The following is a 23,411-nucleotide window of genomic DNA, read 5'->3' as shown; positions in this document are numbered from 1 at the left end:
AAATGTTAATTTTGAAAAACTACTCAATCAACAAAAGGTTTTTAGAGTAATTCATAACGTCTATGCAAAAGTTGAACCAACATTTTTGAAGTCCGCCATTTCTTCCAGATTTTGTTTGATTTTTTTTTATTTGATACTTAGTTTTACAAATTGTATTCTTTTCCAACTGCGTTTTAAAGATCACTCACTACACAATACTACTACAATACTACAATTTAAAGGAGCAGATCGATCCATACCGCAGATGAAATCCCAGGTGTCTTTGATTCCTGGATGAAGGAGCTGTTCAGAAGCCAGTTGATCCTTTTTTCCGACTCGGGTCTTCTTTCTTCTGCTCTGTGTTGCGTGTTCTCAGATGAGAACTGAGCATCGACTACCTAAAACATGTCACTTTTATGGTGTGAGAGAACCGTTGGAAGGTTGCAAAACACCATTTACTGGGAGACAGGGAGCAAGTCAGTTTACTGAAACTTTCCTTTCCCTTTTTTGACCTAGTAGGAGACCCCCAGCAACTACTTCCTCTCGCAAGTCATCCTTTGCCCTTTCTTACTTAGAATTCCTAATTCTAAGAATTTTCAAATTTTTAGAATTAGAAAATTCTGAGAATTAAAGTTTTCTTAATTCTAAGAAAATTCTTAGAGGCTGATTGACTTATTCTTCCCCATCCCATGCTCCACTATCCTCAGCCACCCCTCAATTCTTCCTAATTAATTCCACCTGCTGCAGCTAATTAGGCTCAAGCCAGTTCACCTGTGACCCTTTCTCTGTAATCCTGCCTCCAATCACAAACACTCCCTACCAGATCGTCTCCTGTCACTGCTTGCTCAGTCATCATGTGGTTCGTCTGTCTCAGTAATCCTTACCTTGGTCAGCCTGTCAAGCCACATCCAACCAGCTCACCACTTACAGTCTGTTCCACCAGCCTCCAGCCAGTTAAACTGTTATCTACAGCTCTGTCATAATTTGCCTGTTCAATCTGTCATGTCCAAATCCTCTTCTACAATAAACCTTAACCTACAATAAATCTGGGTCACGGCACCAAAGCAGGGTATAAGAAATCGCTTGTGCTATCTGCAGTGAATATTCTGAACTATGTATCTTTAAGTGAAATCTGCTACTGCGGTATGATATTGTATCTATTCTTTGTATTGTGATTATTTATTGATTGTATATAATGTCTGTTTTATGTGCTGATTGACTGTCCAAATGCCAAAGGCAGATTTTCATTGTGTTTTAAACACACTGGACAAAAAAGTCTTCATATCTTATCTTACCTTTTAAGACTCTGTGTTTGGCTTGAGTATCAGGTTCTCTGATCTGCTCATTATTACAGATCTGAGGAGAAAACATGCAGTGTATGTGTATGTTTTTGTTGTTTTTTGTTCCTTTGTTTATTTTTACCCTACTTATTTCTTTAGCGCTATTTATAATTATTATTTCTGCATTTCTGCCTTATAATCCAAATAGACTGCATAGCTGAATTTCTGACTTCATTCAAATACTCTTAATTATAGCTCCTGGTCCTTGACCTTCCATGGGGTCAACTGCAGGTTTGGTGCTTGCTGGAGAACCAAACCAGCTGCTACAAACTGCAAGCACCATTTAAATACTCAGATGTTTGAACTTCAAAGTAAGACAAATTAATCAACAGTCCTTGAGACATTAATTCATTCATTTTTTTTGAACCACATAGTACTTTTGTTGGGTTTTGGGGAGGGTTTGGAGCCTATCCCAGCATTTATCAGGCAAAAAGCAGGTACACCCTGGACAAATCACCAGTCCAACACCCTTTGAGACAATTGCCACCAAACCCTGATGACTGTTACTGATCAAAATGCAGATCTAGTGCAGTTAAAGTAACTTTTGAAGTGTACTGTATCTTTTCAAAACAACCAAACTGTATTGTTAGTCAAGCTTCCAGTAACAGACCACAGGCAGCAGGTCTTGTCGTCAACCATTTCTATACCAGGTTCTTATTCCATCTCTGTGTCCTCCTCATTCTGGACTCTCTCTCTCTCTCTCTCTCTCTCTCCTCTCTCACTCACTCACTCACTCTGCTGTCTCCCCCTGTTGTGCTACATTGATACATCGACCAGAGCAAATTATTATCATCCAGTGTTATAAAATATGATAACGTGAAATTCTCTATTGTTCTCTTACTTGAGATGTTCTCCTGTTTTTTTTGAAAATGGACCTGATGTCCATGGTTGGCAAATAAACTAAAAAGGTATATATATGTTGTTCAAATGGACACAGAGATGTGAAAGTAGAAGAGGAAAAAAGAAGAGAAACAGATAATACAAATGCTAAAAGGGAGAAAGGTGAAGAGAAAGAGGAGAAGAAAGCGAGGGAGCGATACATCCTTTGAGTTTTTTTTATACGCCTGCAAAGAGAGATATAAAACTAACAGCAAAACCAGTCGATAAGGTATTACAGGTACAAACAACCAACACCTTGTTACCAATACTGAATAATATACAGTACTATTTAATACAAATTTTATAAAGTACCAGCTAAAGATAATAGGGGTTTTCTGTTCAGAAGTGAATCCGGATGTACCTGAATCCAAGCACCTGTAGGTGTTTGTGAGAGTGCACTTGTGTACGTAAGGTTTTTCCATAAGAAAAATGCTCAGCAGTGGTTGTTAGGAGCCAAAGACGATGGGAGTTGCTGCGAGTCGGGCTGCGTACCGATCTCGAGTGCTGTCAAGGCGCCAACACCAGGTTCAGCAGGCGCGCAAACATAGGGACTGAACCCCTACACATAAACACGTGCGTAGGGACAGGCCAAGTTTAGGGGGGTAATTAAGCCGTGCAAGCGCCCCCTTTTGTTACAGTTTGCACGTATTGTAATAGAGAACGATCTTTCAAACTCTAACAATAATAAAAAGACTCAGATCTGTGAAAGTAGCTGTGAACGGAAGCATACAAACTCCTTTTCCTACCTCCTTTCTTACTGACTGCTCAGTTCAGACTGTTAGAAGAAATGTGAATGTAATCATTTTCTTTTTATCTTTTATTAAGGACTGTTCTACTGTTTTAACTTCACACAGGAGAAACAGATGTTTCTCCAAGACAAGGGGTCCGTTCTTCGTACGTCGCTAACTCAGTTAGCAGGATTCATTGTTGACGATTTGGCATGATCTTGGATCGTTTGGTTCTTCGAAAGACATCCTGCACTTGTTGTCATAACAACATGTGCGCCAGCTTAAGCCTGCTCCAGAGCAGGCTTATTTCATGTAAACAAGATTAGATCACGGCTGTATAAGCGGAGGAGATAGGGAAGTCTGCCGTAGCCATGTCCATTTTTACGACTGCAACCTGTTGCGGAAGGTGCAAGAATAATTTGCTGAGTTTTTCGAATTAATCGCGTATTGCGCAATAGACAGGATCCTTTAGCGCAGCGCGACAGTGTGATTGTAGAGAGATTTTTCTTGGTGGCTGTTATAAACAGACAAACACATAATTTAACAGTGGCTTTTAAAGAGGAAAACATCATGTTGGAGCCATAAATCTAAAATATTTAAGTTATTCGTATGATAGTTTGCTTTTTATTTTTATCATATTCAGTAAGAAGAGTTGTTCGGGCACTGAGCTATATTATACACTGGAGTGCTAATCACCGTCTGTTAGAACGAGTCGCTTTGAAGCCACCAGCCGCCATATTGGTACTCCCTATTTCCCCCCAGTAACTAGGGAATATGTGCGCAACAGCATCGAATAACGAGGATTTTCTCAAGTTCAGGGGGGACTTAAGACTTTTAAAATGTCAAATGCCAAATAGTTTTATGTTATGTTCTAAAAAAATATCAAGTACTGAGAAAGTCATGTGCTGAAATATTTTGCATTTAATTCATTTAAATATATATGTTTAACATTTATAAATATATACATAACAATATACAAAAACATATATTTACATATGTGTATACATATATACATATATACATATACACATACTTATATTTACGTATATATATATTTAATATGAATAACATGTAAAATATTTCAGCACCTAATTTCCTAGTAGTTGATAGTGTTAGTACATCCACTGACTGTAGAATTACCTGTGAAACGTTTTCACACAGCCAGAAAACTGCTTGTTGTTGCAACCAAATCCTATGGGATTCTGGGAGAGTAGGGAGTAGCAAGATGGCGGCCAGTGACTTCAGTTTTTCAGCAAAATCAGCACTCCAGTGTATTATATAGCTCAGTGTGTTGGGGCCATTTTATTGTGAAGTTTAGTTTTACTTTGAAAGGCTTGCTTCCTGTCGAGCCGTATATTGTATTAGAAAAAACTATGGACGGATTATCTAGACACGGAGCAATACAGTTTTACCGTGTAAACTGTGGATGACTTGGAAAAGGAAGGTTTTCATTTTTTATGGATAAAGATTTTTTTTTGTTAAAATTCCCAGTTTGCACGTGTCCTTTACTTCCCGTCTCTAAGGAATGACACTGAAATTTGGATCTCTTGACATAACAAGTGCCTTTTTAAAATAAAGTGTAATAATTAAAGGCTACCATTTTGTAGAATATTCTTGTATTTCACTTTTACTTGTCCCCATGTTCTAGTGGGTTCTGTGGAGGCTCTGATATAAAAGAACAAATAATATCAAATTATTAAAATGCAAAAATTCATGCTGTAGAAAGTGATAGAAACATCTACCATGGACAGTATTTACGCATTAATTTGTCTGCTGCTTTTTGCCGGCCCTCTCTCCTGGCTTTAACAGATTTTGAGGTGTTTTAATTAATGACTCAAATTCGGCATAACCTTCTATTAAAAGCTCTTGTTCTGCTTGGGAGAAAAACTGTGGGCGTTCTTTGGCCATGCTGAACAGCCAATGGCAGCGTTGCTGATCATTGTTTCTACTATCGATACATTTCCCCTTTTAAACAAACGCATGAACGCGCAGTTGTCTCAGATAACTCAATCCAGTGATACTAATCGTAAACAACAGGTGTGTTCTAAGAACCCAATTAGCCGGATCAGGATTAGCCGGATGAAATCATCTTGGATGTCTCATTTGATCTTGGATGTTTTAAGCAACGTACGAAGAACGGACCCAAGGAGTCTCTTGCTATATAGACCAGTTCATTGATATTGTTTTGATCCGGGTTTTTCGCGCATGCGCGCCGGACTGGTAGGCAAAAGACGAACACAATGGCAGACGCAAACAGAGAAACTGACGAGTTCTCCACATATTTTTCTTCTTTAGATAACGTATCACAAGATCGTTCTAAGAATAAATTGATGGTTGATGGTATCAGATTGCCAGATCCACACAGCAAAAGCCTGAAGGGACGGAGCGAGTCTGTGAAATGCTGGCCAAGGGTTCCGTACCGCGACATACAGCTGCCTTATAAACACGCAGGCCAGTACACACGAGAGAGCACGAAAGCCATGAAACCACTAGGCGGCTACAATTATTTTATATCGGGAAATCAGCTCCAGCAACGCCCGCGACGCCATGAGGGATTAAGCAGTCAGAAAATGGATGGATGGATGGATGTTGTTCACACGTTTGTTTTACAGCAGAAAGCGGAGTCGGACACAGACAGCGTCTCAGCAGAGAGGAAGACCCGCCCGGTAGGATAAAAAAAAAACATTGTTTACTACGGATTATTTTGGTGTTTTTGTCTTGTTAAAATGGGTGGCGGTGTTGGCGACATTGCAGCGTAAACACAGAAGTACTAGCACCCGTGAACGGGCGGAGGGGAGGTGGCGATCGCTACACGTGAACGGGCGGAGCAGCCGCTGTCTGAAGCAGCAGCAGCGGCTGCTGCTGCTTCAGACAATGGCTGCTGCTACCGCTTCTCCGGCCCGTGTAGCGATCGCCACCTCCCCTCCGCCGCTATTTAAGTAGAACAATGAATAGAGCAGAATTAAGTTGTATTTACCGGAGATGAAGTGTAGACTGCAAATTCTGTTGTAGAATGATCGCTCCCCCAGTCCATTGTGTCTGTCTGCGCTCTTTTCATTGAAAATATCCATTTCTTTCTTCGTCCTTCCCCCTTCGGTAAACGACAGAAACATACATCCGACGATTTGGAATGCCTCTCTGTGCAACCGGGAGCACAACAAGTCGTAGGCATTACTCAGATTCCAAAAATAAACTAACTAAAAGTACGCTCTAAATCACCCGTTTTGTCATGTAGTAGATGAGAACAGTACTGTTTTTTGCCAACCACCGTGCCCGGATGTAGCGCTGACATCACGCGTGTACTACCCTCTATGTTAATCTTATACCTCTTTGTGTACCAACCCCATGTTGTAAAACCCCCCTTATCTTTTACACCCATGTTGTGAATTCCTGACTCCTCCTGTCCTTTCTTTGATGTCTGATAATAAAGGCAAAGAGACAGAAGGTAGCCAGCGCAGATGGGAGCCGAGACTGTGATGAAAACAGCCTCACGTTTCTGGCCCTTCTGCCCTCTTCTCTTTGAGAAGAGTCTAAAACTTGTTTGTGTTGGTTTTCTTTCCAGAATAAAAGATTTATTAAACTTAACTCTATCACAGACAGCACTTATCGTGACGACTGCTGACACACTTCCGCTTTGGCTAAAGAGTCCTGACCCAAAAAGGGTATTCGGATGAACCCTACTTTGTGGATTCAGATATTCAGTCTAAGCAACCAATAGGTAGAAGTTGTCCTTTTAATGCACACCCCTCCTCATTTACATTTTAAGGTAGAAATGCGTGCAGAAATGTAAAAAGGGCAGGCAAAAATCAATGACATTGAATAAATATATATGGCAAAAAAATACAAAGAAAGAATAAAACATACAAAAAATAAAAACAGAAACAGAAATACATTTGTTTGAAAATAAGCAATTAATAAATTAGACGATAAAATTTGGTAATCCTCACAAAGATGAATAAATATGTTAAGAGACATATACATTTAGCCTGTGTCTCATTATATTTAATAACTGTCTACATTCATATACTGCATATTTTTGTTCATTTAAATATATGCATATCTTCTGAGCATTTATTTGTTTATGTGTTTATTTTGAATTTGTCACTTGGTATTTCATACAGAAGAATATTTGAATGTTGGAGTTATGGCTCAGAGAAATAAGTATAACTTCATGCTCCTACAAAGATGAACAAAGAAGCTTATTAAGAGATATATATACATTTACGTCACATTGTATAATTTATTTACTGCCTACATTTATTTATGTGCTGAATTTTGTTGTTAAATTAATTACACACATATTTAGTTATTTATTTGAGCATTTATATAATTCTGTATTTATTTTCAAATTTGGCAGAGTGGGTCCTCCGTATTCCTGTGGGTTACCCGCCCAGGCCAGAAAAGAAATAAACCGGCCAAAAAAACAACCTAAAGCTATAAAAACAAGAAAGGCGATGGCATGAAGAAAATGTAGTTATCATTGAGTTCTGTTTAATGGCCATACCCTTGATCATAGTAGTGTTGAGAATACTGGAAGGTGTTTATTTATATATTTAATCTCATCTGGCTACAGGGGAAATGACAAAAATCACACACCTAAACGGGCCTAGTGGCGAGCAGCTGAAATATCTGCCCTGGAGCCCAAAAGAAGTTGATCAGCCCCTGCCTGTTGAAGTCAATCAACATAACAGGAGAGAACTTTGTTCTCTGAAGACTTCATGATAAGAAGTTGACAAACACGGGCGTGAAACCCGCATCCATCATAGCCGAACCATTTCAACGCAGGAGTTCAGCTATTTCCCAACAGACCAATTCAATCTTAAACATTTCCACGAGCACATGCATCAGCATCAACATTAGGCATCATAAAAGTACGTGTCTTCAGCAGAGGGGCAGATGCACAAGTGGCTTGTTTTCAACAAATTCAACAAAGATGGGCGTGAGCTCGTCCTCGTCGCTCGTGGCTGTGAACACTGGGAGGGGGCGGGGCCTCCAAAACAAAAACACTCTGGAACCCAGCGCCAACATGTACGCCGCTCTAATCACTCAGCTTTTAAGAATGCGCTGGTTGAGCCAAAATGGCCGCCGACGCTGCTCGGTTGCAGCGCTCAAGTGGGCGGGGCCACTGCGAGGCTGGAGTCACATGATCCGCGCAGAGCCAGGCTGAGCAATTCCAATATGGTGGCCAGCTTGGCAGGTCTACGGTTCCTGTTGATGTTATTGTTGTTCTGTGGGATCAGGTACGGCGCCTGCAGCCAGGAAGCTCCGCAGGTCGTGGGGCTGCGACTGGAGGACCCGGTGGGTCCGGTGCGCATGAAGGGTCGGATCATCTCTGCGCCAGGAGGAGCCACGTTCAAGCTCCGTCTCTTTGGGGCTAATCTGAATGGAAGCTGGCCGAGCTTGGCGTTCGCTGGGGCGCCCGCGGGAGCCGCGGGGGCGGTCGGTGATGCTCCGGACCCGTGCGAGGATGAGTCCAGCCGCGACGAGTCCGAATTTGAGGTCAAAAAGTTCGAGCCGGACGAGATGTACAGCGGCCTGCTGACGGTGGAGGTGAAGCGTGGGAGGATCTCGGACCACTTCCACCACCTGTGTGTGCAGAGCGGGGAGAGGTGGGCATCCGTGGGCCCGGACAGACTGCGGATAAGCGGCGCCGGGGCTCTCCCAGCAGACCACATCCCGCCGTGGGCTCTGGGTCTCCTGGTGGTGCTGATGCTGCTGATCTGCGGGCTGCTGAGGACCGTGAACCTCAGCCTGCTCTGGCTGGACCCCGTGGAGCTCTATGTGCTCCACAGCTGTGGCTCCGAGGAGGAGAAACGCGCCGCCAAGCGCCTGGAGCCCATCAGGAGGAGGGGGAACTTCTTGGTGAGTTTCCGAGAGCAAGTTGGAAAACTAGAAACCCCAGCAGGGATGTTATGTGGGAGCGCTGTTCTGTGTCCTTCTTTCCCGTCCAGGCATGCTCGCTGCTGTTCCTCTGCGCCTTGGGCCACTCGGTCCTCGGGGTGCTCCTGTACAGGGCGCTGGGCTGCGTCGTGTCCGCGGTGTTCACCAGTGGCTTCCTGATCTTCTTCCTGGCCGAGCTGGCTCCTCACGTCATGTGCTCCGGCTACGGCTTCCAGCTGGCGCCCGGACTGACCTGGCTGGCCCAGGTCTGCATGGTGCTCACCTGCCCCCTGTCCTGTCCTCTCGGGCTGATCCTGGACCTGGGCCTGGGGAGAGACATCAGCACCTGTGGGATACGGGAGAGAGCCATGGAGATGATCCGCGCCAGCGTCAATGACCCCTATAGGTAGAATAAAAGCTCAGTGAGCATTTTTTTTTAAATTAAGTAAACCTCCTGAATCCGTTCTGATCAGCTATACCAGCCTGGTATTCCCAGGGCTCACCAGGGTTGCGGGACTCGGTAGGATCTTCTGCAACCTATTAAAGTAAAAGTATTGTAAGTTACAAGAAAAAAAAAAGACTGCTGTCAACAGATTGTTAGTCACATGTTTGGCTTCACTCACGGAGCCCAGAAAAGGGGTTTTTGTGTTGCTGTTAGGCAATTACTTTACTTCATTAACTATACTTGTTTGCTTCAAGCAGCCAAACATGCTGTCACAAGTCCGGCGGTCAGAAGCTGAAAAGTTTGGGAACCCCTGACCTAGACCGTGTTCGTACCGTATTCATGTTTAGGATCACCGCTCACTCTGACTTTGCGTACTCAGGTTACAGCAGGATGGGAGACGGAGAAGGAGAAAGGCGTATGTAGCTGCAAGGAACACGGCTGACATTTTTGCTTTTAGATGTTTTCTGAATAAAACCTACTTTTGAAACCATGCTGTTAACATTACCGGCTACTAGTGTAGCTATGTGTCGACCTTAAAGTTCCAAATAGTTATAGCTCCATAAAAAGATACATTTTAGAGTCTTAATGATATGACTGATGACTTGGACTTTGTTTAAAACCTAACGTGGAAAAGCGTGCTAACGGGATGATGAATAACCAGGGCTGAGATTTCAATTGAAGAATAGCTGACCCAGATTGGAAAGCAACGGAGGTGTAAGATGAAACTAAACAGGCAGACATCTACCGTATTAAAGTATTTTGTTTGGTGGCACTAGTGGCTTTCATTTGAAAGCAGAGCAACAGGAAACAGGTTTAGAGAGACCTGCGACGGCCTGTCCCCACACCGCGACGGCCTGTCCCCACACCGCGACCTTCCACAGTATTAAAGGTTAACAAAAAAATTAAGGCTTAACCTGGACTAACCTTCGAGTACCAAAGAACTGAGTTGGACATGTCCTCCAAAGACTTTAGTTATGAGCGACTCCTCAGTCAGAAGGAGAAGAGAATTACTCGGAGGGCTGTGTGTGTAAAGGTTCGTTTGATCTGAACTTGTTTAGTAGAGCTGAGACATGTTTGAACTTGCCATCCACAGACTGAAAACATGATTTAAGGCATCTTTCCAGGGCAGGAAAGCTTTCCAGGAAATGGTACAGTTTTATTGGAGGCAATCTGTAGCCCCGTCACTTTCCACAACATCTCCTGGGGTAAAAACAAATGATCCGGGTAGATATTTAACCCAGAAGACGACCCTGGCTTTGTGGAGGTAGAGGTAGTTTTTCAAATATTCTGAGCATTATGTTTCAGGCCCTCAGTCTGATGCTTTAGACTTTAAAGTGTAACTTACCCCCAAATAATTTTTTTGCAGATAAACCATATATTCTGGAACAAGGCTGCTACTTTTTTATTTATATTTTTTACTACTTTTTCATGCAAACTTGTTTAGTTCTCCAGCATTTCTCTTAAACCCGTCTCAGTGCTGCCCTCTTGGGGTTGAACAGTGGGTACTGCAGTATAATTTTCCTATTGGTTCAAACGTTATGTACTTTCCTTACCATAGTCCCCTGTTCGGGTATAAAAGCATCTCAGTCAGACACGTCCTGTTGCCCCTGCAGCTAGTCAGATTCAAGAGCATCGATCGATAGTGTTTAGCGTTTATCGCTTTGAACGTTAACCCGTGTCGGCAATGACGTCACTTTACCACTCACAAACTGCACCCATCCTGTCCTCCACTGCCTCAGTAGTGTTGGCTTCGAGCATCTCGGGGTTGGCGCCTATAGCCATTGGCTCCAACTGATAAGGCTCAGCCCCGGTGGGCTCCACAAAGCATCCCTCAACCTGCGGTGAGGAGGGGGGTGAAAAATGAAAAGAAAAACCACCAGATGTCGCCTTTGTCCTTCCATGTTTCAACATGTCACTTTCCCTCATCCTGACCTCAGCCCCGGGCCCTGCTTCACCACCAGAATTGGAACCGCCCACTTTGGGGTTAGGGTTAACCTCCCAGACATTAAATTAACGGATTATCAGGTTACAGAGGACCAACAGGGTTGTACTAAACCTCCCAGAAGTATTGGTTTTAAGTCAGAAGCAGCATTGATGCGTTCAGTAGTTATTAGAGTCAAAAGACGTTATTTAGATAAAATGCACCGTAAACATAAGCAACAAACAGCCCAAGGTAGACTAAGGGTTCAGGGTAATAGGTTTTGGAGGTTCAGGGGTGGCATATCTGAATCATGCCTTCAGGCTTCATCTTCCTGTTGTGATCCAAACCATTTTTTGGCAAGAAATCATTCTAAATGATCCTATTTAGACCTGAGTTAGTTCCCCAGACTGAACTCAAACAACCATGCTAAATGCCTTGAGAATAGTTTAACTGTCCCACTGAAGACTTCAGATGAGCCAATTTTCAAAATTTGGAACAAGAACAACCTCAGATGCTTTTCAAGTACCCCATCCTTTTAAAACAGTACAGCAGGACTTGTTCTGTGTAATTTCATTAAAACAACAACCAGAGAACTCTTCAGCACTTCTTTACTCAGTAGATGCAGTTTAAAAAAGTGTGAAGTGTTTATTTCTACCTTAAAAATTGAAAATTTATACTTTGGAAATTTGAAAAAAACTAATAAGAAAGTCCCTAAGAGTAAGAACACCTTGTGGCAAATTCTGAAGCTTCTCATCAATGTCAGCCTTCAAATGCAGTGTTGGATTGTTGCAATCAAAAAACATTATTTGCACTTCAGCCAATTTTCTTGGCAAATAATTTGAGTGTTTAATACAAGCAGCAATCTCATTCAGTGAGTGAACATGTTGCGACATGATCCGAAGGTAAGAAACGCAGAGAAATATGCTGCCTTGGAGGAGTTCATTTTAATTGTATGCTACTAATTAGAATATAGTAGAAATACCTTTATTCTGGCACGATGGGGAAATTTGAGCATGGCAGCGGCAAGAAAATATATAAGTAGACCGGATACAACAGAATTACAGACTAGTTCAAGTAATATGAATAAAAAGCTCATTTAAATTTAAGTTTTAAAGCAAAAGAGAATGAACTTACAGAAAAGAAATTGCACATTGCAATATTATAACGTGCCAATATATAATATGGCATATTCAGATGAAGATTGCTTACATTATGCAAAAAAAAAAAAAAAAAATGCAATATTTAAGTTAATAATAGCGGAAGACATTAGCCAATCTACATAACATTGGAGAAAAAAACGATTCAATATGCATGATTGTACGAGCAAACACCTTAGAGCAGCTAAAGCGTGTTCAATGGACATTGGCGTCTGAGAGACTGTAAATGATTCTTGATCAGAACAAGAATCCATGCGGCCATTAGCATGTTTGTGAACACTTACTGAGTCTTGTCTGAGCAGCAGATCAGATCAGCAGAGCAGTGTGGGTACTAAATATATCCTGCTGGTTCCTTAACATTGAACTGGAAAATGGTGAACTTGGGTTTGATGTTATTTCCAAGTTTCCACTTTAGAGCTATATCAAAGACTATAAGCAACCAATACATTCGTATTTGCCTGAAATATTCCCAAAGAACTATCTTTAATAAAAGCATCCCAAGGACCAACTGTGTTACCAGTGCTACTGTTTGGAAACTATTACTTAAGGCTAACTATTGTATACTGGCTAACTATTGTATACTGGCAATGCTTTACTTGAAGCAAACCTATTAGTGCGTTCCATTTGTCCTCGATAGTCGGAATTTACTACCTCCGGGTCAGAAAATTGAACTGGAACGGCCCTAAAGTCGCTATTACGAGTTGGAAAGTCGGGGCAACTTTTTGGCATTAAGATAGCAAGTCTTATTTCCACATTGCCAGACAGGACACTGGGGGGGGGGGGGGGGGGGGGGGGGGGGGGGGAATAAAAAATCATTTTTTTTAATAATGATAATGCATTTAGCCATTAGGCTGGACTAAATTGTTCGGCGGGCCGGAACCGGTCCACGGGCCGTAGGTTTGACACCCCTGCTCTAAGGACTTAAGTCTGTCTTCAGATGGCTTGGGCTCAAATACCCTGAGAGAGTGATTCCCAACTCTGGTCCTCAGGGACCCATCCTGCATGTTTTAGGCGTCTCTTTAATGCCACATGCCTGGCTTAAATGAATGGATCATTGAGAGGCTCATGTAGTACTTGCCAGCACGCAGAGGGGGGTCATGCAATAATTTAAATCAGGTGAGTTTGAACAAAGACGCGTCCAAAACCTGCAGGGCAGAGGAACTTGAGGGCCAGGGTTGAAAACCACTGCCCTGAGATCTGATTTGAATTAGTCCTAATTATTTGTGAAGTGACTTAGGCCCCGTCCATGCAGAAACGACATTAGGTGTATCCGCAAAGATATTTTGTTGTGTAGGCTGTGCGTCCACACGGATCCGGAGTTTTGGGAGACCGATCGTTTTTGAAAAGGGGTCCATGAGTGGATACATTTCAAAACGGTTGTTTAATTTTTCCATATGTACACACGAGCTGTATATTTTTTGAAACGATGACGTCTTACCTTCACTTGTCCGCATAAGCCACATGCACCTCACTTTGACAAATAACAGCAAAGATGGCACCGCTCAGTGTTCATACCTAGGCAAATATTGGCTTTGTTAAGGCTGTTGGTAGCATTCTCATCAGGACTTTTTATCAGCGTAACGAGGGACTGTGAGCTATGCGTGGTGCAGCTTGGAGGGGGAGCACACACAATGAAGAACAGCCCTGTCATTGAGCCGTTCGTCAAGCTAATGACAGCTAACGTTAACGTATGTTGTTCAGCAGGTTTACAACGCTGTTGATGCATGTTCAGAGCTTTACTGACTTTTTTGTGTTACTCTCAAACATCCGTGTGGTACTGTTAGCTCAGTAGAAATTAAATTAGACGTAATTTCAAAGTAATTTTGACAACTTTCAGCATAATGACCTCCTGACCAGAATCCTGCTTTCTAAGGAGCCTGTTCTATGTGGGGGTGCTCCGCCAACCCACCTGAAGATGACGTAGAACATGCACAGATGTTCGTGTCTGATTCCCCGCCATGCTTCTGTTTACGTCACATAACTTTTCTGGACATGCGTGGTGTTTTTTTTTTTTTTTTTTTGCATGTTTCTGTGGCAATGTCATAGTGCCACCAATGGGCCTGGCATACCTAATACAGCCTTTTCAGTGGCGCTGCATCCTCTCGTGGAAATACACATTTTTTCTTAGTTGGTTATGAAAATTTACCATGTTCGTCTTGGCGTGGACGCTGCATTAGAAATTTCTTCACCAGACTTGTCTTGGAGCAGCACTCTGAAGACTGAAGACATGTCTTCAACAATGTCTCAACTTGGTAGCCTTTCATCAGACTTAATCTGGGATGTTACATTAGGAAAACTACATAAAGTCAACAGATTTGGGCAAATTTTCTAAAAAACATCTAAAAACTTTTAGTTAAAGACAAGTTAGACAATTGGAAATGGATTCATATAAAAATATATTAGTTTCATGAACTTTTAGTAAAGCAAATGTTAACTGATTGTTTCTGAACTCTGTGTGTGTGCGCTCAGTGAGTTTGTGAAAGAGGAGTTCAGCCATGGGATGCTACGGACAAAGACAGTGGAGGACATCCTGACTCCTCTGAAGGACTGCTTCATGCTTCCCAGCTCGTCCGTCCTCGACTTCTCCACCATGTCGGAGATCATGCAGAGCGGATACACCCGGGTGCCCATTTATGAGGAGGAGAGGTAGGAGCTTCACAGTTATCCATGTAAACACTTTAATCAGAACGTGTTATCTACAAATTATTGTACAACAATCTGACTGACTGAATATCCCCCAAAAGAAGTGATTAGATATTTGTGCCAGAAGTTGTGGGATTTAGTTCTTATTGACCAGCAGCCTCTTTCCAGTATAAACAACTTGGTGGTGTCATTATTTAAACACTGGAAGGCACCATAAACAGTAAATACTATCATCTTAACCAGCCTCTTGGGCAGGTTACTTTTTACAGGTGTATTGTAAAAACCATAATATATAACATCATTTGTGTTATAATAAGAAAGAAACTACAGAGAAAAGAACAGGTTTATGGTGTTTAACACTTTTCTGTAAAACTCAGATGTTGCTAAAACGTAATCCTGACCAGACCATCCCAGGAGGCTTCTGCTGTTTTCAGCTAAATCTACAGATTTGTTTTGCTTGTAATGAATAACCTCTGCTGGAAAATGTTATTTTAAATGAAAGACTTGTCATGGAAACATTACAAAACCCCGGTCAAAAGGGTAACTGTTGGTCACATCTTAACTAAACGCTATTACTCTCTTTTGTAGTCCACATTTTTCTAGGCTGTTATGTAAAAGAAAAGACAAGTTTATTTAAAACTAAAAAAAATCCCAACAACTTTTATACCTACTTGTCTTCTATCATGTTTAATAATGATAAAATGTAAAAATATACACAGTGGATCTCATATGTTTAAATGCAACTATAATGAAGGTTTAAAAGCATTGTGTTTATGTTGATTGAAGAACACATTATGTTACAGTTGGTTAAATAGCCAGAGCCCTGTTCTACAAGGCTGGTTTATCATCATCTTCATCATCACCATCAACTTTATTTATAATGCGCTGTACCACCAGACACAGCTGACACAAATTGCTGAACATTAAAAACAATAAAATGAGACCCGAAGAGGTGACATGGGTCCCCCTTCCCATGGGCTCACCACCTATGGGAGGGGCCAAAAGGGTCTGGTGCATTGTGCAACGGGTGGCAGTAGAGGGCGGGGGCCTTGGCGTTCTGATCCTCGGCTGCAGAAGCTGGCTCTTGGGATGTGAAATGCCACCTCTCTGGTGGGGAAGGAGCCTGAGCTAGTGCGCAAGGTTGAGAGGTTCCGACTAGAGATAGACGGGCTCACCTCGACGCATGGCTCTGGCTCTGGAACCAGTCTCCTTGAGAGGGGCTAGACATTCTTCCACTCTAGAGTTGCCCCCGGTGAGAGGTGCCAAGCTGGGGTGGGCATACTTGTTGCCCCCATCTCGGTGCCTGTACGTTGGGGTTCACCCTGGTGAACAAGAGGGTGGCCTCCCTCCGCATTCGTGTGGGGGGACGGGTTCTGACTGTTGTTTGTGCTTATGTGCCAAACAGCAGTTCAGATTATCCACCTTTTTTGGAGTCCTTGGAGGGGGTAATAGAGAGTGCCCCTCCTGGGGACTCCCTCGTTTTGCTGGGGGACTTCAACGCTCACGTGGGCACGTCACCTGGTTGCCGAGGTAAAATCTCGGGTGTGGGAAGAGTTCGGAGAGGCCATGGAGAAAGACTTCCATACGGCTTCGAAGCGATTCTGGTCCACTATCCGTTGTCTCAGGAGGGGGAAGCAGTGCAGTACCAACACTGTTTATAGTGGGGGTGGTGTGCTGCTGACCTCGACTCGGGACGTCGTGCTTCGGTGGGCGGAATACTTTTAAGACCTCCTTAATCCCACCAGCACGTCTTCCATTGCGAAAGCAAAGCCTGAGGACTCTGGGTCGGGTTCTCCCATCTCTGGTGCTGAGGTTGCCGAGGTTGTTAAAAAGCTCCTCGGTGGCAAGGCCCCGGGGGTGGATGAGATTCGCCCTGAGTACCTTAAGGCTCTGGATGTTGTGGGGCTGTGTTGGTTAACGTGGCTCTGCAGCATTGCGTGGACATCAGGGGCAATTCCCCTGGATTGGCAGACTGGGGTGGTGGTCCCCCTATTTAAAAAGGGGGACCGGAGGGTGTGCTCCAACTACAGAGGAATCACACTCTTAAGCCTCCCTGGTAAGGTCTATTCAGGGGTTCTGGAAAGGAGGGTCCGTCAGATAGTCAAATCTCGGATTAAGGAAGAGCAGTGTGGTTTTCGTCCTGGCCGTGGAACACTGGATCAGCTCTACACCCTCAGCAGGAATCTGGAGGGGGCATGGGAGTTTGCCCAACCAGTCTACATGTGCTTTGTGGATCTGGAGAAGGCATTCGACCATGTCCCCCGAGGGATCCTGTGGGGGGTACTCCGGGAGTATGGAGTACCGGGCCCTTTAATAAGGGCTGTCAGGTCTCTGTATGACCGGTGTCAGAGTCTGATCCGCGTTGCTGGCAGTAAGTCGGACTCGTTTCCGGTGAGAGTTGGACTCCGCCAAGGTTACCCTTTGTCACCAATTCTATTCATAACTTTTATGGACAGAATTTCTAGGCGCAGCCAAGGTGTTTAGGGGATCCGTTTTTGGAGGCCTTAGGATTGCGTCTCTGCTATTTGTGGATGACGTGGTTCTATTGGCTCCATCAGGGCATGATCTACAGCTCTCACTGGAGCGGTTCGCAGCCGAGTGCGAAGCGGCCGGGATGAAAATCAGTGCCTCCAAATCCGAGACCATGGTCTTGAATCGGAAAAGGGTAGAGTGCCTTCTCCGGGTTGGGGAGGATGTGCTGCCCCTAGTGGAGGAGTTCAAGTATCTTGGGGTCTTGTTCACAAATGAGGGGAAGATGGAGCGGGAGATCGACAGGCGGATTGGTGCAGCGTCTGCTGTGAAGCGGGTGCTGTACCGGTCCGTTGTGGTGAAGAGAGAGCTGAGCCAAAAGGCGAAGCTCTCGATTTACCGGTCGATCTACGTTCCTACCCTCATCTATGGTCATGAGCTTTGGGTCATGACCGAAAGAACGAGATCCCGGATACAAGTGGACGAAATGAGTTTTCTCCGTAGTGTGTCTGGGCTCTCCCTTAGAGATAGGGTGAGGAGCTCAGTCATCCGGGGAGGACTCAGAGTAGAGCCGCTGCTCCTCCACGTCGAGAGGAGCCAGTTGAGGTGGCTCGGGCATCTGGTCAGGATGCCTCCTGGACGCTTCCCTGGTGAGGTGTTCCGGGCACGTCCCACCGGGAGGAGGCCCAGGGGAAGACCCAGGACACACTGGAGGGACTATGTCTCCCGGCTGGCCTGGGAACGCCTTGGGATTCCCCTGGAGGAGCTGGCCCAAGTGGCTGGGGAGAGGGACGTCTGGGCCTCCCTACTGAAGCTGCTACCCCCGCGACCCGACCCCGGATAAGCGGAAGAAGACGGACGGACGGACGGAAAATGAGACCAAGTGATAAAATGGAAAAACTAAGCACACAATAATAAATTAAGAAACTTGCTACAAAACACAATAAAACAATGCAAATACAGATAAAAACAATACCAGTAAAAATGAAGTAAAATCAAATCTCAATTGGTTTAAAGGCCAGTGAGTAAAAGTACGTTTTTAAACAAGTTTTAAACATGGACAATGAAGGGGTAGAGCATATGCACGGGTAGAGCGTTCCAGAGCCTTGGGCTCCAATAGAGAAGGGCGTGTGTCCTCTAAGCTTCTACTGTGAGCTGGGAACCACTAGGAGCAACTGGTCAGCGGACCTTATAGACCGATTGGGGGTGTAGTGGTGGACAAGCTCTACCAAGTAGGACGGGGCCAAGTTATGTAAGACTTAAAAAATGAACAAAAAGAATTTAACATGAACTCTAAAATACACTGGGAGCCAATGAAGAGAAGCCAGGACCGGAGTAATATGTCGCCTTGTATGTGCTCCTGTTAATGCTGCAGCATTTTACACCAGCCGGAGACGAGCAAGTGAGAACTGGCTGATTCCGAGACAAAGGGAGTTACAGTAATCCAACTGCGATGAAATAAAAGCATGGATTACTCTTTCCAACTGTTTCCTTGAAAGGATAGCTTTTATTTCTGCTATTTTTCTCAAATGATAAAAAACTAGACCTCAATGTGGCTTTTATTTGACTGTCAAATTTAAAATCATTGTCTTAAAACCACGATTTGCTACCGTGGGCCTAACGTACTTTGCTAGGGGGTCAATAACAACCGGAGGGCTCTGACGTCTTCCACTAGGACCAAAAACAAGAACCTCAGTCTTAATCTCGTTAAAATGTAAGAAGTTTAGGGCCATCCAAGCTTTAATATCCCCAAGACACAATGAAAGAGATGTAATGGACAAAGCCTTGCCTCGCATAAAGGCACATAGATCTGGCAATCATCAGCATAGCAATGGAAGGAGATGCCATGTCTTCTACAAACTGACCCTGGGCAAAGGAGGTACAGAGGCCCTGAAATCGTTCCCTGGAAGACCCCACAAGAGAGTGGAGCAGAAAAGGATTCACACCCTGGAATTTTTACAGAAAATCTTCCATCTTTCAAATGAGACCTAAGCCACTCCAGAGCAGTGCCACCAATGCCTACCTGGTATTGCAGACATGACAATAAAATGCTGTGATCCTATGTATCAAAAGCAGCCGTTAAGTCCAGCAAAACAAGAACCACATGATCACCGGAGTCGCATGTCAGGAGAATGTCATCATAAACTCTCAGCAGGGCTGACTCTGTGCTTTGAAAAGTTCTAAAACCAGACCGAAACACATCAGTTATATTATTTTTCATCAAAGAAAGATTTTAACTGAGAATAAACAAAAACATTTCTCCAAGATTTTTGACAGTAGAGGAAGCTTGGAGATGGGCCTGAAGTTCCCCAGCACAGTAGGATCAAGACTAGGTTTCTTTATCATGGGCTGTACCACAGCATGTTTAAAATTAGCAGGAACTATTCCAAATGACAGACTGCTATTAAAAAGTCAAGAACCAAATAACTGAAACATGGGAACACCTCTTTAAGAGGGTGTGGTGGAAGAACATCACATGGAGAACCAGAGGGCTTATCCTGGGTCATCATATCCTCTAAAAGTGATACAGTCATAGGTTCAGACTGATTAAAGGCAGGGGACAGCGACAGAAGGATCGCAGTCTCGGCATAATATCACAGCCCTTATAGAAGCAACCTTATCAATAAAAAACTGCATAAACTGATTGCACAATTCATCAGAGGCTTCTAAACCTGCAGTCTGGTTATCATTATGAGGCGAGTTTAAGTAGGTTTTCTTTTTTGGCATCTTTAACTAAGTCCTGATAATTGCACCAGGAGTCTGAACAGAAGCCCTAATCTTAAATGGAGCACAAGTGAGAAAGGTCTGAAATATCACAAACATATGATCAGAAATTATAGGCTCAAAAATTTCCAAGTTAAGCACAAGCAATCCAAAGGATAACACAAGCTCTAATCTATGACCTTTATCATGTGTGGGACCAGACAGATTGTATCAAATTAAAAGAATCTTTCAGAGGCAAAAATTCTGTTCTCAGAGGTTTATCCCTAAGTTGCACGGCGAAGCAGGCCACCAACTTGGTGAGTCTGACTTTGGGTGTATTCATGTAAAACAGGTCAAAGCTAGACAGAACATGAAGTTACATGAAAATTAACTAGAAAAAGCTGTTCCTGCGTAACAGCGAGTGAGAATGCTAATCTGCAGAATGATTGAGCAGAAGATGCAGAAAACATTGAAATCAGATTTGAAGAATTTGAAAAAATTTGAAGGAATTTGAAAAATGTGAAGAATTTGAAGAATTTGAAAAATTTTAAGAAATTTTAAGAATTTTAAGATTAAGAACAATTAGAAGAATTGGAAGAATTTGAAGAATGTGAAGCATTTGAAGGAATTTGAAGCAATTTGCATTGATTTACAATTGGAGCAACCAAAAACGCACAAAAAGTGAAATATTTTTAAAAGTGTAAAAGTTAGCATAACCATGAGATATAGCAGTCATGCCAGAAACGAGCCGGACATTTTGATACCACAATTGTTGAAATTGGTTGGGAAAAAAAATCATTGTCTTAACAGGGATTTGAACCTGGCCCCTCAGAGTGAAAGGCAAATGTCTTAACCATTGTACTAAACAGTACACATACAAATATAGCCAACATCTGAAGCCTTCAAACAGTTTGGACTACCTGAACAGTCTGAACAACAAGGAAAAAGGGGAAATATTTGAAGAATTTGAAGTATTTGAAGAATATGAAGAATGTGAAGAATTTGAAGGAATTCGAAGGATTTGAAGGATTTAAAGGACTTAGAAGAAGTTGAAGGAATTTGCATTGATTTCAATGGGAGCAACCAAAAACGCACAAAAAAGTGAAATATTTTAAAAAGTATAAAAGTTAGCATAACCATGAGTCATAGCAGGCATGCCAGGAACGAGCTGAACGTTTTGACACCAAAATTGTTGAAATTGGTTAAAAAAATGTTTTTTTGTTCTAGTGGGGATTCGAACCTGTCTTAACTGGGATTTGAACCTGGCCCCTCAGAGTGAAAGGCAAGCATCTTAACCATTGTACTAAACAGTACACATACCTGAACAGTTTGAACAACGAGAAATATTTGAAAAATTTGAAGAATTTGAAGTATTTGAAGAATTTGAAGAATTTGAAGTATTTGAAGAATTTGAAGAATGTGAAGAATTTGAAGGAATTTGAAGGATTTAAAGGAATTTGAAGAAGTTGAAGGAATTTGCATTGATTTCAATGGGAACAGCCAAAAAAACGCACAAAAAGTGAAATATTTTAAAAAGTGTAAAGGTTAGCATAACCATGAGTCATAGCAGGCATGCCAGGAACGAGCCGAACGTTTTGACACCAAAATTGTTGAAATTGGTTGAAGTATGTGGGAGTAGTTACACGCCGACGGAATAATAATAATAATAATAACTAGAAAAGGCTGTTCCTGCGAAACAGCAGTGAGAATGCTAATCTGCAGAATGATTGAGCAGAAGATGCAGAAAACATTGAAATCGGATTTGAAGAATTTGAAAAAGTTTGAAGAATTGAAAGAAATAGAAGAATTTGAAGGATTTTGAAGTTTGAAAAATTTGAAGAAATTTGAAGAATTTGAAAAATTTGAAGAATTTGAAACATTTGAAGAAATTTGGAGAATTTGAAAAAGTTTGAAGGAATTTGAAAAATTTGAAGAATTTGACAAATTTGAAGAATTTAAAAATTTTGAAGAAATTTGGAGAATTTTAACAAATTTGAAGGAATTTGAAAAATTAAAAAAAATTGAAGAATTTGAAGATTAAAAACAACTAAAAAAATTCTGAAGAAATTTAGCAAGGCGCCTGCCTCGTGGTACCGTCAAAAATACTAACAGGGAGTAACACTGCGAATTTCAGCTTCCTACGGTCTTCACAGCACCCGCAGTAGCCTTCGAAAGGTACCATGTTAAGTCAATGGACCTCCTAGAAGCCTCTGGCTAAAAGGGTTGTCATGGAGACTCCCTCACAGCTGTAGCCCTCTATTTGTCTGTAAAGGCAGAGCAACCCCGGCTAAGCAGAAGTTGGTAGGACCTTTCTAAAGCTATCTGGTTAGCAACATGCTAACCGTTAGCCGCTAGCATGGTTGTGTTCAGTATCACCGGGTGATTGTACTCTGTCAGTTTGGTCCAAATCCTGTACTGGGAAGTGCCTCAAAAAGGGGTGCCAATACTTAATGTCACCAAACGTGACCAAAGTTCATGGGTCAGATTGGCCTCCTTTAGCAACTCAGCCTCACCACATTTGGGCCAAGAACTCAACATTTGACCAAAATGGTGTGTAGTGCCATTTCCCACATGTGGGGGGTGCTGTATTGGCCAATTGGGTCGTGTCTGGGCATCATGCCAGGTCCTGTTGGAAGCAAAGGCCCAATAGGAAAGCATGTGACATCCAAAATGGGACAGAAAACTGACACATGGCTGAAAGTCACTTGAAAATTTTAAAATGTCAAGAGGAAGTGACTGTGCGAATTTCAGATTGCTACATTAATCATAGCTGCTGCAGCGGGCGTCAAAAGTTGCCATTGTATCTGAAAGGAGATTCTCCCTCTGGCCCTCAGAGTTCCGTCGTCATGGAAACTCACTGACACAGCTGCAGCGGCCAGTCTCCCGAAGTGCAGAGACTTTGTCAGACTCTGCCTCATTGAAATAGAATGGAGAACTTTGCCTCAAACAACGCTCCATATCTCCTGTTCTGTAAATGGTAGAGACATAATTTTTTCAGCGTTTAGTTCGTAACGGATAGGAGAACAAGAAAAACTATCGGTTTTTGCTAGAAATATTTTAATTTAGGCGTAAAAAATTATGATATAAAGAGGATTTTTATGAAATTTGAGAAATCCTCTACAAACGGTCCCGAACAAATCGCTGTAGCTGAAAAAGTATAAGAGATATCAAAATAATTCTTTCACTCTGAGTATCAGCAGGCTTTTGAGGACTATGGAGTTCATTTTTAGGTTTGTACAAAAATCGGTGTAGGCACAGCGACGATGT

General features: G+C 42.7%; 1 protein-coding gene across 2 annotated transcripts in view; it reads left to right on the top strand.

Annotated features, from left to right (window-relative positions):
* Window positions 1-8,082: 8,082 nt before the first annotated feature.
* Window positions 8,083-23,411, top strand: part of LOC105915610 (metal transporter CNNM3) — a gene marked incomplete at its 5' end in the record, with an annotated part of 46,763 nt that continues 31,434 nt past the window's right edge. For both annotated transcript variants that reach the window (XM_012849772.3, XM_036133450.1), the window contains 3 exon segments: window positions 8,083-8,788; window positions 8,878-9,212; window positions 14,799-14,975. In XM_012849772.3, the coding sequence (XP_012705226.2) occupies window positions 8,083-8,788; window positions 8,878-9,212; window positions 14,799-14,975 (1,218 nt within the window).

Source organism: Fundulus heteroclitus, unplaced genomic scaffold (assembly GCF_011125445.2).
Source record: "Fundulus heteroclitus isolate FHET01 unplaced genomic scaffold, MU-UCD_Fhet_4.1 scaffold_626, whole genome shotgun sequence".
NCBI classification, from domain to species: domain Eukaryota; kingdom Metazoa; phylum Chordata; class Actinopteri; order Cyprinodontiformes; family Fundulidae; genus Fundulus; species Fundulus heteroclitus.
Note: the sequence above shows the minus strand (reverse complement) of the source record. Positions and strands in the feature narration are given on the sequence as shown.